This window comes from Heterocephalus glaber, unplaced genomic scaffold, assembly GCF_053883595.1.
Source record: "Heterocephalus glaber isolate CG9 unplaced genomic scaffold, H.glaber_assembly_v1.0 deba00001481, whole genome shotgun sequence".
Classification (NCBI taxonomy): Eukaryota; Metazoa; Chordata; class Mammalia; order Rodentia; family Bathyergidae; genus Heterocephalus; species Heterocephalus glaber.
The window spans coordinates 11,477,580-11,497,061 of record NW_028258317.1 but is presented as its reverse complement, the minus strand read 5'-3'; the positions used below and the strand labels follow the sequence as shown (position 1 = coordinate 11,497,061).

Genomic DNA, 19,482 nt, shown 5'->3' with positions numbered 1-19,482 from the left:
TACATACTTGGTAGAATTAGCCAATGAAACTACTCGTGCCAGGGTTTTTGGTTTTGTGTGGGAAAAGGGAGGAGGGAGGGTAGTTTCAAAATATACATTTGATTTTTTTAATAGTTATGTGACTATCCAGTTATGTGACTATTTCTATTTCTTATCAGTTTGATAAATTGTACTTTTTAGGAATTTATCTCATCAACTTTTGTAATTTATTGGCATAAATTTGTTCACAGTATCTTTTTGTTATCTTTTTAATTCTGGAAAATCATTCTCGATGTCTCCTTTTTGTTTGCGTCTGATTTTGGATACTGGTGACTTTTGGATTTTTTGAACTGCTTCTCATGAGGCTTATCAATTTTATTAATCTTTACAAAATAGATTTTGGCTTTTTCAGTATATTGAAAAAAATTGTTTTTCTGTTTCATCAAATTTATATTCACATCTTATTTTTTCCTTCCTACCTTTGTATTTGTGTTTACTATTTTATAGTATCTTGAGATAGATATTCAGCTTATTAATTTTCAGCCTTTCTTTTCAAAAGTATATGTAGTTAGAGGTATACATTTTTAACTCCTGTTTTAATGTATACTGTTTTCTTATTCAGTTCAAAGCATTTTAAATTTCCATTGTGATTTTCTCTTTGGCCAGTGGGTCACTTAGAAGTATCTTTCTTTTCTAGACATGTAGTATATGGCATGTATTTTCAATGATAATTTTATATTTACTTTTATGATAGTCTGTATAGTGTCAAAATTTTTGAAATTTTGAAACCTGCTTTAAGACTCAACATGTAATCAATTTTTGTAATTGTATCCTGCTATGTTTACATGTATATTCTTGACTTATGTGTAATGTTATATATGACTTAGATCGTTTGTGTTAATCTTTTTGTTCACATTCTCTATACTTAATCATTTGTCCATTTGTTATACGTATTACTGAAAGATGTAAAAACTTTCCATAATTGTTGATTTCCTTAAATTTTTCTTTGTAATTGTGTCAGCTTTTGCATTACATATATTATGGGTATATTATTAAGTATACTCAACTTTAGTATATATTCCTGATGAATATAGTGTTAAAATGATTTTCTGTTTCTAATAATGCTTTGGCTTTAAAGTCTATTTTTTTCTGATAATAATATTGCTATAGCAAGCTTTTAGAGTTGACATGGTTTATCTTTTTCATTCTTTTCCTTTGAAACATTCTGTCTTTATATTTTAAGTGTTTGTTTCTTTGGCTTTTTACCCAATCTGAAAATCTTTATAGCTGAAATATAATATTTATTTCATTGATATTTGATGTAATTCGTGATATTTTTGTTTAAATCTTTACTCATACTGAGTGATTTCTAGTTCTTCCACTTTTTTACCTTCATTTTTACTTTCTTTTAGGACGATCTTATATTTTTAGTGATCCAGTTTTTTTCTGTGTTGGCTTTAGAATTATATTTTACTAGGCATAATAGACATGTTTGACTTTTCAATACAGATAATACAAGTATCTTAGAATATTTTAGTTCCATGTATGCCCCTCAACTTAATTGCTACTTGTATGTTATATTTATAAACTGTATTATAATATTCTTACATATTACAGATTATATTTATGTTTACCTATATATGCTTACTGAGCACAAATTCAGTTTTTGTCTAAAATATCTTTATTTTACCTTTCTTCTTGAAGGATATGTTTGCAGGGAATAGAATTTTAAGCTCGTAGTAGTTTTCTTTTTATACTTTGAATATATCATTTTATTGTCTTCACGCTTTCATTACTGCTATTGTGAAGCCATTTTATCATCTTGTACAGTTTCTTTGCAAGACACTCTTGTCTGCTGTCTTCTTCTTCTTCTGGGATTATAAATAAATATATATTGTATGTTCTCTAGCTATATCTTCTATGTCTTTTACCTTCTTTTATGTATTTTTTTAAACTTCCTTTCTTTTTCCCACAGTTTTACAGTTATTTTTTTACATAGATTCTTTAGGTCTGTTTTTTCTTTCTTTCTTTCTTTTCTTTTCTTTTCTTTTCCTTCCTTTCTTCCTTTCTTTTCTTTCTGGAACCCCCAGGTATCAGACTCAGGACCTTGTGCTTGCCAGGCAGGCACTGGTGCCACTGAGCTAAATCTTTAGCCCCTTTAGATCTATTTTCTTGTTCATATTTTTCTTGAGCTGGGCCTAAGATACAGCTAAAGTCACTTATTAAATTTTCTTTTGGACACTATTTCAGAGTTTCACATCTCTGTGTTGCTTCTGTTTCCAATTGTCTGTTGAGTTTTCAAGCTGTTTTTTTTTATATCTTTGAAAAAAACCCTTAGTTTTACATCTGGTAATTTCCCATATTAGGTGTTCATGTGTTTTCTCTACTATTTCTTCTTCATGTTTCATATATTCTCATGGGCTTGACTGTCTGATTGGTGGGCATTTCATTTGAAAAATTACTTATAGAAGTTACTTAGCCAGGTTTGGTGACATATGCCTATAATCCCAGCACTCAATGAGACAGGAGGATCACTGCAAGTACTGGAAGTTCAAGGGCTGCCTGGGCTACTACATAGTGAGTTCAAGGCCAGCCTGAGTTACATAGTGAGATCCTGTTTCAATAAACCAACCCCCTCTGGACTAAAAAAATCATTTGATCCTAGGGATGATACTGTGTTCCTCCTGAAATTTTTATTTATTTCTTCTATGCCCCAAAAGACACCAAGTTTCTAAGATTATTTTTATACAGTTTGAAAGCTTAAAGTTTGTAGGAGCTAGTAAGAGACTGGAAGCCAATCTCCAGTTCATGTGAAGGCTCATTTATTGCAGGACCATCTGTGCTCCCAGGGTGCAGCACTTTATGATACCATCCTAAAGCTTCAGGCCTTACAGTTATTAGCAGGCCCTAGCATTGAATTTTTACCTTAGGTTTTCTGAGTTTGCACTTGATATGCAAATAGTCCCAAACCAAACATGGTCCTGAGTTCAATACTCATTTTCCTGGAGTGCCATCTTTTCCCAATTCTTGTCCTGAAAATTACTGACTTGTTTGCTTTTTGAAGCTTTTAAAGTTTTTCCTTTTAGTTCATTTTGTGGGTTTTTAAAAATTGTTTTTAATTAGTCCTTGGTAGAAGAGTTAGTCTGAGTCACCTAGTATATGCTATATTCAGAAGCAGAAAGAACTATTTTAGTTTTGTTTTTCACATAGAGTTTTGTCATCCTGTTCCATTATTTGATTTTAAGAGATTTTTGTTGTATTCATCATTGTGGTAGTTCTTAGTCACATACAACTGTTGAACCCTTAAAATGTGGCTGGTTTGAATTGAGTTGTTCTGTGAATATAAAATATATACCCAGTTTCTAAGACCTACTACAAATAAAAGAATATTTAATTAATAACTTTTGTATTGATTGCATGTTGAATATTTTAGATGCATTTGGATTAAATAAAATATATTAAAGTTAATTTCACTTGTTTATCTTATTAACATGACTATTTCTTTCAAATGACATATATGGCTTTGTAGGGAACAGGGAAAGGGGATGTTACTAGAACCTCTGCAGTAAGTCCTAGTCTCCTGGGAGCCCCAACAGCACAAAGCGAATTAACTTATACAGGAAAGGTAGAAAAATGAGACAGAAGAATCTGAGCTTTGGGCCTGATCAGTGCTGCTCTGGGTGGCAAAGACAAAAGCCCCCAGTTTACCGCACTTTTTATTCAGTATATCAGGAGAAACAGATGTAACAAATGACTCAGGACAGAGAGTTCAGTACATTGGGATAAAAAAGGTGTAACAAATGACTTGCAGAGTTCAGTACATCCGTGTAAACGAATGTAACAATCCAGGAACAATGAGGAACTGAGTAGATGAAGATTTTTTTCCTCCCAGGATGTCTTCAGCTGGTGTAATCTTGTCCTGGAGCATCACAGCATCACTGGATCATTGAGGTCTCAGTTGTGACCCGGAGCCAAAATGGAATTATGTCTCAAAATGCCATTGCTGGCCTGTAGGCAGGAGAACTAGGATTTTCCCCTAAAATTATGTAGCATTGCTCCCGACATATCCTTTTCTTTTTGTTTTACGTGAGGGTGTTTAAAAAGTGAGCACACCCAACAATGATTTGGCCCTATATATTGTGAGGATCTATAGTGTGTTTGACTGGCTTAGCTATTTATAATAAGCATAATTTCTCTTAATTGGGGCTTGTAAAAGGATTAAAAATATAATAATTTTTTTTTAAAAAGTTGGCTAAAAAACTTAAAACTTTTTTGGGGGGGCGGGTACCGGGGATTGAACTCGTGTCCTTGAGCTTGCGAGGCAGGCGGCGGAACCGCCAAGCTAAATCCCCGGTCCAAAATTTAAAACTTTTGTTGAACTCAAATAAATATTATCTTTTGTTATACTTTTCTACTGGGTGTTTAAGACCAAGTTACAGTGAGACCTATATTAAATAAAATAAACCTCTTGCTATCTAACAAGGTCAATTAAGTCTCCACAGGCACTGTCTTGGAACCATTCATAGAGCCTCTTAGCTCCTCTGTCAGTGTCAGCCATCAGGATATGTCACGGCCTTGCTTGACCATGTTGCTTTCTGTGAAAGCATGGGAGATTTTTTTCCTCCAGGTGACATTCCTTTGGCACACTTTTTGTTGGATCTTTACTGTTTAGGTGTTCAGCAACCTCCCTGCTCAGGAGGTTGGGTGACTCACCAAAGATGCAGGATCTTGGAGAAGGTTCCCTCGACCTGGATCTTTTTGTTATTGTTGTTGACCTTGGAGGGACTACCTTCTTAGCCCAGATAACTTTTTAGTTCTGGTCTCTAAACTTTGGTTGTTGAACACGCAGAAGAGAAGATTAATAACATTAGCATTGTAAGAGGAGTAGTGAACTCAACTATTATAATTTTACCTGCATTTTGGAATAAAAATGTAGTTAAAAGACTGTTATTATTGCCAATTATGGTTGTTCTTGTGGTTGAATCCCTAAGTAGCTATCTTTTTATAGGATGTCATCTAAGGAAAATAAATCAGCCTACAAGTGTGCTTATTATCATAGGTGGCTGGAGCATAAGAGAAGGGCAAATATCTGAACCGAAAGGTTATTACCATAAACAGTATGTTGGAAGACCCATACAATTAGAGGGCATGAATACATTTTGTACACCAGAAAAGGAGCAGTAATAAATATCACAGTTATATAAAACCTTATGTTCTTCAATGTAGTTTGGTACCAAAAGCATCTTTCTAATAACACTCTTTAGTTTATGCCACAGAAGTTAATCTTTTGAAGATGACCAATGTAGACATATCACAATAACGTTTTTAGAGCTTAACCAATATAAACATTTATAATAACATATTTAGAACTTAAACTTCAATGATAACCAATGTAATCAATTTATAATAATATATTGAGACAATATTTATTGCGGCCTGTCTTCCATAAGATTGTGAAAATTACTAGGGGGTCCCTTTAGTGAATTAAGACCAGAATAATTATTTTCTGGGGGGCCACTTCTTTTTTCACCAAAAGGAGTACCCACGTTCTCTATTAACTTTGACAAATAAATCTCGAAGGCACTTTGATCAGTTAGCAACCTGGGGGAAGAAGGGCATGACTCTTTTGTTGTTATTGTTGAAGAAGGGCATGACTTTAATTTTATAACATTTATCTGTAAGCCAATTTAATAATGGGTGAATGTCTTTTAAGAAAAATTTTTTTTCCAAAAGGTGAAAAGGAAAAGAGAGGAAAAAAAATTTGAGCTCAACTGTACAAACAGACAAATGGACAACAGACAAACATATAAGACAATTTATAAAACTAGAGTGCACTCAAATATATTTGGCCAAATTGAATTATAACATCCCTTTTATGATTTTTAGGTTTATAATTGTATATAAGACTGGTCAAAAACTTTTGGTGTTAATTAACAGATCTCTTGAGATTAGAATCAGAAGGAATGCAAGTGCTTTTATACCTGTAAATGTAAAAAGAACATTTTGAAGTTGTCCTCCCCTTTTTAAATTTTTTACCATAAATCTATGATTATTGTTCCTCTGGGGGCATCGTCTCAGTCCTGGACTCCGGTGTGGATTTGTTGGTCGTTGCTGGTGAAGTGGGTCGCTCAGGTGCAGCTGGCTCATTGCTCTCAGCAGGGGTGCTATCCCTGGTCTCTGAGATGTTGGCGGTTCCACGAGCATGACCCATGACTGCACGTTCCAGGAGGGCAGCCACAAGGTTTCATCCTTATCTGTCAGCACACAGGCAAAATCTCTCCCCCACGTTATTAAGACAGGAGCAATTTTTTGACATATGGCTTTTTGTAATCTTAAAAACCAAGTTTAATAATTTAGGTTCTAAGGTAGAGCAAACCATAGCTCCTTCTAGTCTTTCAGTCAAACAAACTGCATAAGAAAAATAAAATATTAAGAGGTTGGGAAGGGAAGTTTTCAATCACAAATATAATGGCTAGCAACTCTGACCTCTGAGCAGAAAGACCAGGTGTAGGCAAAACATAGCTAAAGGAAGAGCTCCAGACTGCCACTTGGCCCTTAGAGGAGCCATCGGTGAAATAGGTTGAGGCAACTTGCAACAGCTGAAATTGAGTAACCCTGGGGAGAATAAATTGATGTTGTGCAAAAAAGTGAAACGGAGGATCACTAGGATGATAATTATTTATCTGTCCAATGAAATCTGCAAAAGCTACTTGGCAATACAAAGCAGTTTGTAGCAGTGTTTGCATTTGAGCCTTATCCATTGGGATAATGATGAAATGAGAATCAGCACCAAATAATTGTCAGGTTCGATTATGTCCCAAGAAAACTGTTTTTGGAATTTGCTCTAGATATAATTGTAGAGATTTCACTAACTGGTTAGACAAAAACCACCATTCCATGGGAAAGACATTTTTCATACCATTGTCCTATTAAAGCTGTAGGTGAATGAGGGTTGCTAAGCACAAACAAATGAACTGGGTAGTTAGAATGGATAAGAAAAACCTGCCAGTTATGTAGTCTTTGTTCTATTAATTGTAACTCTTTTTGTGCCTCTGGAGTTAATCTTTGAGGGGAATTATGATCAGAATCTCCCTGTGATATTTCATATAAATTCAGCAATTGAAAAGTTGCTATCCCTATTTAAGGCCTAATCCAATAAAAGGCAAATCGAGGTCGGTCAGTCAGCCACAAAGAAACTTTGAAACAGCAGTTTTCTAAATCTATAAGTGGCCATTTCTTGGGAATTGCCACTGGGTTTGGTAAGCCAGGTTGCAACCCCTTCATGGGAATGAGGCTGGCATTAACTGTTCATAAGTCTTGAGGCAAACACCACTTCCCTGACCTTTTTGGAATAGTAAAAATGAGTGTGTTCCAAGGGCTCATGGATAGTTTTAAATGCCCTTTGTTAAGGTGTTCTAATATAGGTTGCTGTAAAATGGTTAGTTTCTCATGTGTTAGGGGCCATTGATTAACCCAAATGGGGTCATTCAATTTCCATTGTAAAGGCAAAGCTGCCTTGGGCAGAGAAACTTTTTCAGTAGCCCCAACTAAAATTTTTTTATCGTATCCAGTTCCAAGGTGATTATTCTTCTGTTGCTGTTCTGTAGGCTGCATTCTGCCCTGAAGTTGCTTGCCTAATCCTATTTCTGATTCATATCCCATTTTAGACATGTGTTGGCCCAGTGAGGTTTCAGGGGGCAAATAGTCACTATGACACTCCATTCTTCCAGTAAATCTCTGCCCCATAAATTTACAGGTATGGGAGCTGTGTAAGGACAAATATGTCCCAATTGTCCATCAGGCCCTTCATAAGGCAGGGGAATGGAGCTTTGCAAAACTTGTTGGGGGGGGGGGGGCGCCAAGGCCTACCAGAGATGTTTTAGTTGGTTTTTTCCCCCAAGATGATGGCCAAAAACATGTGCCAATCACGGACACATCCATGCCTGTGTCTATCAGTCCTGTAAAGAATTTGCCATTCAATTTAATTTTGCACATGGGCCGGTTTTTGGAAATCTCTTGGGTGAAATAAATCTCTTCTTGAGGAATTTCTGGCTGAGGATCCTCTCGGGAATTGTTAAAGCTAACATTATTTAATTTTGGTTTAGGCAAAAGCAACAATTGTGCAATATAATCTCCTTGTTCTATTACCCAAAGTCCTGTGGAGCTAACAGGAAGACACAATTCAGAGTTACAATCAGAATCAACAATAGCTGGAATAACAGTAATGCCTTTTCAAAGTTAGAGAGGATTTTCCAAGTATCAAACCAATTGTTCCGGTGGTGGTGTTGGCGGGGGGGGGGCTCCATGAATTCCTGTGGGGACAGATACTGGAGTCTTACCTCCCAGCAGGTGAACTCTCTGAGCAGCAGGAAGATCTATTCCTGAGCTCCCGAGTGTTCCCCTGATGAGGGAAGAAATGTCCCTCCGGCCACCCATGCCATCTGATTTTGTACTTGTGCACAGGTCTGAACTGGGTACTGCTGACTCAAGGGGACTGGAGCCCCCTGGCCCTGATCTCCTATAGTTTGCTGGGCCCAATTTCCATTTTCCTGGCAGCAGTGTGCCATCCTTATCATATTTGGAGTGGCAGGCTTTAGCCCAGTGAATGCCTTTTCGACAGCGAGGGCAAGGGCCATGCGGTAACTTATTTTCTTTGGATGCCTGACCTAGTGGCCCTGGGTCAGCTTGTAAAGCCACTTTCATTTTGCAGTTTTTTCTGAGATGCCCCGATTTTCCACAGTTAAAACATTTTAAATCACTGTGTGTACCGCGTAAATGTTGGGAGATGGCTTGAGCCATCAGAGCTGAATTGTATAGAGGAGACCCAATATTCTGGCATGCCTTAATATATGCACCAAGATCTTTAGAGGGGCAAACAGGATTTATTGCCTGTTTGCAATCCATATTAGCATTTTCATACACTAGCTGTAAAATCAGGATGTCTGCTGCCTGGAAATTAGAAATCTGTCTCCTAATAGTTTGTTGTAATCTTGCTACAAATTCTATGTAAGTTTCCAATGGCCCTTGCATGATTTGAGTAAAAGATTGCATCAGAACACCATCAACTGACACAGAAGCCCAACCCCTCCACAGGAGGTCTTCTAGCTGGTGAAAGAGTAACACTGGAGCCAGATTACATATCAATAGTAACTTCTCTGACTGAGCATCTCCCTGAGCATTTTTATGAGCCTGTTCCCTGATTAATGAACGCAGTTCCACCTCAAAGTGGAGATACTGAGAGGGGGACAGGCACATTTTCACAAGGTGAAAAACATCATGCGGAACCAGAGAATAAGTCTGAAGTACATTGCCCAACAAACCCACTGTATAGGGGCTTTGGACGCCATTAGTTAGCACGCTCTGCCTGCAGTCCTTCAGGATGTTAAAATCAAATGAGGCATGAACATACATACATGTCCACCTCTGAGTTGTCAGGATCAGGCAAAACTGAGATAGGAAAGCACAAAGGGTCTCCAACCGCCTTGCTCGATGCAGGGTACAGCATTAGGGAGTGGCCCCAGAAGTGGGCTTCATAAGGGGGCGCAGCTGGACCTTTGCGAGATACCTGAGGAGGCTGAGGGGCTAGAGAATTAGGGGCCTCCTCAGCACGCTTTAGTGGTGGAGCAGAAGCCACAGTGAGATGAAAACACAGAGGGGAGAAGCCAAACAAGGGGAAGCCTGGACAGAAGGGCAGGTGGGGGGAGGGGTGGCTGAGGTCTCCTGAACTGACTGAGAGAATTTGAGAGCAGAGTGGACTGAGGCCCAAGTGAGGAGCGTTGGGCGGGGGGGGGGGAGGGAGACGTTCACTCCTTCGCCGGGGCTCACGGAGAATGGTACCTACACGTTCCCATGCTATTAAGTTAGTTGTCCCTTCCTGGGGAAAAGATGGGGCATACATTTGTATGTCTTTTAACAAATCTATCACAGCATCCTTAGGTACTGGGTACATAGCTTGCTTTAACAGCGACTTAAGTAATTTGGCAAAGTTACGCTGCTCCGATGACAGAGACTGACCCATAGTTGTAACTCAGCAAAGATAGAAAATTATCCTCAGCTGGACACATTTACCACCAGTGTCCCTTGTCTGAGTCTGTAAATCATCCTGGGAGATCCGTATGCTGTCTCTTTTACTCTGAGTTTGTCTCACAGGCGAGTTCACCCCTGGATCCGATTCACATCCAGTTAGGAGCCAAATGTAGGGAACAGGGAAAGGGGACGATACTAGAACCTCTGCAGTAAGTCCTAGTCTCCTGGGAGCCACGGCAGCACACGGCGAATTAACTTATACAGGAAAGGTAGAAAAATGAGACTGAGAAGAAGCTGGGCTTTGGGTCTGATCAGTGCTGCTCTGGGCGTTAAAGACGAAAGCCCCCAGCTTACCGCACCTTTTATTCAGTACATCGGGAGAAACAAATGTAACAAATGACTTGCAGAGAGTTCAGTACATCCGTGTAAACAAATGTAACAATCCAAGAACAATGAGGAACTGAGTAGATGAAGATTTTTTTCCTCCCAGGATGTCTTCAGCTGGTGCAATCTTGTCCTGGAGCGTCACAGCATCACCCAATCATTGAGGTCTCAGTTGTGATCGGGGCCAAAATGGAATTATGTCTCAAAAGTGCCATTGCTGGCCTGTAGGCAGGAGAACTAGGATTTTTCCCTAAAATTATATAGCATTGCTCCCAACATGGCTTGCATTTTATTTTCGTTGGATAGTGTTGTCGTATAGTAAAGTTGTTAAGAACATAAGATTTGTAGCCAGGGTATGATTCCTGCCTATATCATTTAGTAGCAGTGTAACTCTGGGCTACTTTTTGTACTTAACTTTGCTTTAATTTTTACTTCTGTAAAATGAGTGTAATAGTAATATCCATTTCCAAGATACAGTGTGAAGATAAAACAACATGAAAGAAGCAAAGCACTTAGCACAATGGATAACTTAAATAAGGTGATAAAACTTTAGTCATTAGATACGCTTTTGTGATTACATTATCAGACTTTACGCTTTAGTTGGGCATTATCTTTATTTTTTCTCTTTTCAAAATTTTTGATTTACCCATAGTAAAAGAATTTCTAGGTAGGCACTGTAATAGACCGGACACACACACACACACACATAGAAACAGACAAACAAATTCTTTAAGAGAGAAAGAATATATCCGGCAAATGTTCATTAGGTTTGGCTACAAAAAATTTTTAATGCTTCTTTAAGATAGTATTGCCTAAAGTATCTCTATAGACTATGTGGAAACTATCACCCAGCTTTGCAATGATAAACCAGAAAGAAGTCTCTTAGCCAGGAATTGGTGATGTGTTGGAAACAGTATTGATCTGGAACTTGAGACCTGGGCTTTAGCCTTAAGTCTGCCATTCCATTTGTTTGGACTCATTTCCTTGTTTAAAATCATCAGGTTGAACTAGATTATAAACCTAAAGCCCCTTTAGGGTTATATTAATGCCAATGTATCATATGGCTTGAATGTACAGACCAGTTATTCTGAAGTTTTCCAGCTTATACTGGGAGGGAAGCTATAAAGGAAAAACTACAAGGTCATGGTAGAATAGAAGCTGAAATTTTTTATTTACCCAGAAAATCTTACAAGATGCTTTAGGTGAAACTAAACTATGCTTTTCAAAGTTGACTTTAGTTTAGTTTTTTGGGATTTTTTGGTACCGGAGATCGAACTCAGGTCCTTACACTTGCGCAGCAGGTGATGAAACCACTGAGCTAAATCCCCGGCCCTGACTTTAGTTTTAATAGAGTCAAATGCAAACTTAGATTGCATTAAGGCACCATTATATATAACCATATAGATAGATAGAGAAATACCTGGGTTTTAACCCCAGCTTTACCATTAGATAACTAAATAAATCTCGAATTAGTTGTTGTTTTATATTATTTTGCCTTCTCTATATGTAATGACATGAAATGTAATCATTTAACATGTCACACAGAGTGGGCTCTTAATATTTTTGTTGTATAGTGTTTACTTTAATATTTATAAAAGTACATTGGGGAAAATAATTTAACACATTATGTGAATAGAGATCTGTAAGTTTTAAAAGCCTAAAACTTAGGTCATTCTTGAAAAGTTCTATTTAATCTTCAAGGAATAGTTGGTTTTTTTGTTTGTTTGTTTTTCAGATCTACAGACCATTGAAAAAGATGGAGAATTAGCTAACATAATCTTAAACCTTTGCTGTCAGTATGTGGGGGACTGGGGATGCATACTTTGATGTATGGATTTTTGGGGAAAAAACAAAAATGCAGACTCCTGGATAGTCCCATTTCTGGGAATTATTCATACTCAAATACTGTATTAATATATGCTATCATGCTAATATATATTTTCATAGTGTATTAGGATTTATATCCAAGGATATTTGTTTTATAGTTTATGATAAATAAAAACTGGAAACATTAATGACTGTTGATCACTAGAGGAGCAATACTATGAGATATGGTCAATATGGCTGTTGACCAAGACGAATGTTCATAATGATATTGTTTGGTGTGACAGTATAGATTATTGTGCATAATGTTACCCATTTTGTTCATAAAAAGAGAAAAAGCCTATAGATTTTAAATGTGTGCATCAACCATGAGAAATGTGTGGAAGAATTGGGTTAAGACAGGGGATGAGGTTGGTGAAGTGGGAAACGTATTTTTATAATTTGTTGCAGTGTTTATTATGATGTCCATTTAATATCTTTGAGGGAAAATTGCTGAATAAATTCAAAGTATAAGGATGTGAGTTCTAAAGATGCTTTAGTTAACCACAGACATGGAAAATAGAAAAGTATTATTCCACACCCCGTGCTATAGAGTATTATTATTATAAAGTATTATTATTATTATAAGTATAATAGTAATAATAATTATTATTATATTATAATATTATATAATATATATAATATTATAATAATATATTATTATTATAAGTATTATTATAAGTATTATATATTATTATAAAGTATTATTATAAAGTATTATTCCACACCCCGCGCTATAGTACCTGTTTCCATTTACAACTACTATAGCAAATTACTTCTTAAAAGAAATATGTTTTACACTAGAGCTTGTGGCATTAATGATTTTTTTCTTTTATAGCAACTCCGCTCCAATATTCGAGAAATGGAGAAGCTTTGTTTGAAAGTCCGAAAGGATGACCTGATACTTCTAAAGAGAATGATAGATCCTGTTAAAGAAGCAGCTTCAGCAGCCACAGCTGAATTTCTCCAACTCCATTTGGCATCTGTTGAAGAACTTAAAAAACAATTTAATGATGAAGAAGCTTTATTACAACCTTCTTTGACCAGATCCATGACTGTTGGTGGTAATGTATTATACTAAGGCTTATTCTTGACCACAATAATGCAGTTAATTAAAGCTCACCTACTTGAGTAGAGATTGTAGATTATCTGTAGGTCTTCAAGGATCACTTGCTTTCCCAGTATACTGAATCTTTGAGTGCTACTGGCTGGCAACGATGTACCCTTGGGATAAAATTGTTGCAAGGGTTGGAACTCAGGACTTGAAGTACCTATTTGCCTAGGTGCTAGAAAGAAATTTTAAGATATTTCCTAAGGAGAATGTCATCCTTTGTCTGCAGCTTACTTCTCACCTCTCTCCAGTGCAGGAGTAACTTGTTTTTTCTAGTTTTCACAGGGTTGTTAGATCTATTGCTTAACTCAGTTCTCCAAATTTAACTGACAACATAAAAAATATACAATGGGGATCATGCCATCAACTTATGTGAAGAAACTGTCATGTGAAACTTGTCATTATATCATTTTTGAGGATATAAGTGATGTTGATTACATTATAATAGTATCTTTAATCCTGAAAAAAATTATTGGCTAAATACATAGCAGTACTTCAAAGTAGCTGGTCTTTTTTTTTTTTTTAATCTTATGGTTATTGAATGCAATAATTGATAAGATTTCCCTACATGAGATGCCTATTAGAAAGCTTAAAGCCAAAATTTTTAACCACCAAAAGTTAAATTTTTAAAATATACTGGTCTTATTTTATAACTACTGCCCTTGTTTTCTTTTTTGTCATTTTATTGTTTATGTTTTAAGTTTATTCTTCTTTATTACATTTTATGTGTCATAAGATGCCTTTAATCCTAATGGAAATGAAGGGGTATAATTACAAATTAAATAGAATGTTAAGGATGCTATCCTTGCCCAATTTTTCTTTTTCTTTCTTTTTTTTTTAAATTCTTTTATTGGTACATTTTAGGTATACAATATGTTTACATTTCTCATTGGGAACTTGTACCTTTACATGATGTATCTTGGTTCTTATTTTTCCCCATTCCTAGCCCTCCCTTCCCTATTGACAAAGACTTTGTTTCCATTTTTTCCATTTCTCATAACCAATTTTTCCTTTACTATTTATAGGGGAACTCCTGTTCCACTCTATTTCCAAATCCAAGTTGTTTCTAATTTTATATTTTCAGTGCTAATTATTTAGTAGTTTGCAGATAAATTTTTTTTCAATTGGAAAATAACATTTGGGCCATCATTCAGAGTTTCTGGATAATGTTGCTTTTGTTATTTCCTCAGTAGCTAACACAATGCTTTGTACGTAGTAGACTATTCATAAGTATTTTATAAATATAAATGAATAAATATCTTTATAGAGACAATTTTGTAATTTCAGATGTGCCGTAATTACCTCACTAGATAACCGACACTTAGCACTCAAACCTTGGTTGAAGAATATTTGGGAATCATGCTTTTTGTTAGTTTATAGTTACTGGTTTCATTATTAGTTCATCTATAGTTATCACCACCATACTGTTGAGGGTGAAGGCTGTGTTTATCACCTAGTGCAATCTAGTACTGTCTGTGTGTATGCAGAGAAACTGGGCTTTACAGTTCCCCGTGATTAAGGAGACATCCTATGTACCCAGATGTTGTGACAGTTAATGATGGCAGTAATAACAGTGACAATAAGCTAGATTTTCTGAAGAGTAGCCAGCATCAGTCTCTTACTATTTAGCTTTGAATTGCCCATCAACAATTCCCTATCAAGCAAAAATTTTTAAGTTCTGGGAGTTTTTGCACAATACTGTATAACAATAATCTAATATTGTTCTAATTTGTATTTTATTATTGCTTTGTTTGTGTTTCTACCATAGAACTGTTTGTGCTAAATAAATTTGGGCTTATAGATCACTAGAGGAATTGGGTGATTGTTAGAAGAAGGTAGTTTACCCTGTTTGCTAACGATGAACTTTCTCTGTAAGAAGCAGACCAGTGTACAAACTAATATTGGCAGAATTTGAGGAAGCATGTGTATAGAGGAAATGAAAAAGATTAGGACAGATCCAGATGATGAAGAAGAAATAGGTGAAATTCACTTGCCAACTCTATTGATTCTCAAACTGCTCAATTCATGGGATACCAAATAGGCTGAACATCTAATTACTTGCCAGTAGGAGAAAACTACAAAGTAGTGCTGATTTGATTAAAACAGTCATTCTATTTATAAAATCACACACCTAAGTTATACGTAAAAGTGTGTAACATTTCAAATTTTGAATAATTTCCTGATCAGATTGTGCTTTGACTATAAATTCATTGTGAACATAAAAGAAATTAAAATTACTGTCTCAACAAGTGTCTTAAGTTTTTTACAAAGGGTGAGTTTCTACTAGATTACCTTAAGTCTCGAAAGATTTTTAACAAATGATAGAGAGGATGGGAAAGGAGAAAAATAATGAAAAAATATGAGTAATTTATGTAAGACTTTAATAGTGGGGTAGGAATTGGGTTTGCTCCGTATGTGGTCATCTTCTGGCTATAGACACTTTTCTGTCATTCTACATGTTTTTAATCTGTAATCTCCAGTTTTTTCTTATTTTTCCATTAGATACTCATTATAGTAGTGACAGCCTATACAGAAAAATGTGTTTTATTTGCATAGAAGTACCTTAAAATACTTTTTTCTTTACAAATCTGATTCTAAATAAATTTCTTGGAAATATCAGCAGAGATTCAGGAGCAATGTTGCCACATTTCCATGAGTGAGATCAAAAGTACTTTTTCATTTATAGATAGAAATAACAAATAGGGTCTTCTATGTTCACTGGAGAAGGAAATAAGCTTATTAAGTTTAGGGGGAATCTGTGATGATTTTGCTGTTTTCTTTTGTCCAGATTCTAAGAGTTCCTAATGCAAATCTTCTTTGCCAAACTTACTTGATCTAAGAAACTCCCTTCAGGATCAGTTGTGTGCTTAGTTTCCTTCTTTGCATTTTGTTTCCCACCAAGAGACGTGATGAGCCCACAAATCTGATTTTTATTTAGAAAGGTGATTGAAACCATACAGAGTGAATCAGTGCTTCTCTCCATGTCTTGTCTTTCTTTTCTTTCCATCCAGGGGACGCACTTCAGCAGCACGGTAGGACCAGAATCTTATTACATTTTAAACAAATATGCACAAGAGAAAAGAATCCAATCTTAAAACTCCTGGAAACTTCAGACCAGTATATTGAATTTGATGAAATATTAGATTTTTATCTCAAGTATATACATGCACTGAACAATTTTGTGAAGCATGTAAATGGATTTGAATTATATAATTCAAGATATGTTTTCTGTTGGTTTTAACTTTCTTGAAAGTCTTTTGTAGTTAAGTTGTGACATAGAAGTATTTTATTTGGATGGATAGGTTTATGTACATGACTGGTAAATTAATTTCACTATTTTTAAGCTAACAGCTTTAAAAATTTAAGCAGTGCTTTTGAATTAATTCAGATTTATACTGAAACATTTCTTTTTCTTTTAAACATGTGTGTCCAATTTATTTCACTTAAGAGTATGGTCTCACAGTCCATCCATTTATCTATAAATGCCTGAAGCTCATCCTTCTTTATTCCAGAGTGGTACTCCATTGTATAAAAAAAACACATATTCTTTATCCACTAATCAGTTGATGGGCATTTGGGCTGTGAAACATTTTTAATGTAGTGCAGTTTAGTGGAAATTTCATATGAATTGTGTTGTAATTCTTGGTAGAGTCATTTTTCATGCAGTGTGGTGAAAGAGAGAGGGAGAGAATATTTGGATACATACTAAAGAGAAGGGAAAAGTCTTATATCCAGGTTACTTAGCTTATTTCTCATTCCAACTACAGTAAGTCAACTTTTGTAATGTTTACTTGAATTCGTAGCCAATCATAAGGTTTTGGAATCAGTTTTGGAGTTTGAAGAATAGCGATGAATGATACATACATGTACAGAAATGCTTGCCATTCATGCTTATAGTTGGATATGAGTGGAACTGAGATTATTATGTAATATGAAACAATTGCAATTTTTTTACCTTTTTGAATGGGCTAAAGTTCTTGAGCTTTCTTTCCTATAGCTATAATCTGTTTCAGTGTTTTGCCTTAGTACGTCCATAGCAGTGTGTAAGAGTTCAAAGTCACAGGATGGTCACTGAGGTTCAAGCTTTCTTAATTGACAGCTACACTTTGAATTATTCAGTGATGTTGAGAGTTTTAAGTTTACATCAGGGTTCCCTGTGGAAGAGAATAGACTTCTTTGTTCTAAGATTGTATTTGAACTAAGATGCATACGCAGTTTGGTTTCAAGTGAGAAGGAAATGACTTAAACATTTTTTATTTTTTACTGAGGGAAATCGTTTATGTTTAAAATGTCAAAGATTTCCCATCCCTTATTTTTTGATAAAGAACTTACATATCTACTCATTTGTTGTGTGCCCAGGCATACTTCATTTAAATGCTCTTTAACATTTCATAACTTATGGCTTAAAAAAATCTTTACAGTGGGGAAAATTATAAAGCCCTGCTTTGCATTTGGTTTGATAATAGTAATGAAATTGTCATTATTCATCAGTACATAGGAATATTAAATGGAAGAAAGGTCATAGAATAATTGATTTACCCTGGTTGAAGTGAAAAATGAAAGTGTCTCCATGGAGATATCTTAAAGTATAGACTAGATAACTATCTTAAGCATTTCCAAATTCATTAAGATCTTTTAAAATATTGTATTTTTGCCATAATGTTGTCATGTAAAACTTACTCCAGGGGCCGGGGATTTAGCTCAGTGGTTCCGCAGCCTGCCTTGCAAGCGCAAGGACCTGAGTTCAATCCCCGGTACCCCCCCCAAAAAAAACTTACTCCAGATCTGTTTTTGTTCTTTCTTTAACTTAAAGAAATATATTAAGTTCAGAATTAAAAGAACACCTTCAATTCTGATAAACCTGCAAATTACTTTTTAGTCAACTGACTATACCTTGCTAAGTAGTTCAAACAAGTTTTTCCTTGAGAGGTAAACGTTCATAAACTTTGAAGATAAAATGGTAATGCACTTTTATAAAATATCATTCAATTATAGGCTTAGTTGAAGAAAAGAAATTAAAAGAAAATATGAATTTAGAATTGTGTAATGACTGACTTTTAGTAGATCAGGTCACAGGTCATGATGTCATTTCAAAACTTGCTTTTAACCCTCAGCGATTCTCCATTGTCTTTCATTTAAACTCTAAAGTCTAACTGGTCAACAAGGCCCTCCTAAGTATCTGTAATGTCTTTTACACTTGAAATTTTGTTTTTCACTTTGTGTTTTGGTAACACCAAACTGCTCATTTTATGTTAGCTCTGTTGTTTCTCTTTTGAGGACTTCTGTTGGTGCTAGTCTCTCTATCTAGAATTTATATTCCTCTCCTCTTACCTAGTATTATCAGCTTTTTAAAGAAGTCTTCCCATAAACTACATGCCATATCCAGCAGGATCAGATGCCATTCCCACAAAACATTCTATGTGTGCATATCTATTTATGTAGCTAGTTGGATGTCAGTGTCTTCACCTATTATTTTGTTTGTCTCTATATATCTGACTCTTCTATAATATAAGTTCTTTGAGAGTAGATACTCTGTTATTCACATCTTTCTTATCCGTTGTGCCAAACACAAGGTCAGAAAATATTAGAATGATAGGTGTTTTGAGCTTGCAGTGAAGGAGAAAAAGTAGAACTTCAGGTCTCTACATTTCACTGGCACTGTCCTAGAGCTGATGAGGTAATTTTGCAGTTGACATAGGAAAGTTTTCCAACTGTTTTTTTTTTTTTTTGTACTGGGGATCAAACTCGAGACCTTGTGCTTGCAAGGCAGGCACTGGAACCACTGAGCTAAACCTCCAGCTGGTCTTTAACTCTCTAATTTTCTCACCTTTTAACTCCATCCTCATTGTGTTCTTCGCACTACAGTTATAGCTTCTTTTCTAAATCTAAAATCTGATTATGACATTCTTTCAGCTTCCTATTAGTACTCAACTCCTTTTGATAGTTCCATAGTGATCTTATGAGAAAGACACAACTCTTCAGCATGCCAAGAATAATAGCTTAGATTTCTAGTCTCAACTTTTGCTTTTCCCTTTATCATAATCTGTGCATCAGCTACGTCTTCCAGTGCCCAAGCCAATGCACATATTGTTCTCCCTGACCTAAATACTGTACTCTTT

General features: G+C 35.6%; 1 protein-coding gene across 5 annotated transcripts in view; it reads left to right on the top strand.

Annotated features, from left to right (window-relative positions):
* The window catches only part of Stx17 (syntaxin 17), a 106,194-nt gene that overhangs the window by 71,655 nt on the left and 15,057 nt on the right, over nucleotides 1-19,482 (top strand). For all 5 annotated transcript variants that reach the window (XM_087184246.1, XM_087184247.1, XM_087184244.1 and 2 more), the window contains exon 4: nucleotides 13,091-13,316. In XM_087184246.1, the coding sequence (XP_087040372.1) occupies nucleotides 13,091-13,316 (226 nt within the window). The remainder of the gene's footprint in view (nucleotides 1-13,090; nucleotides 13,317-19,482) is intronic.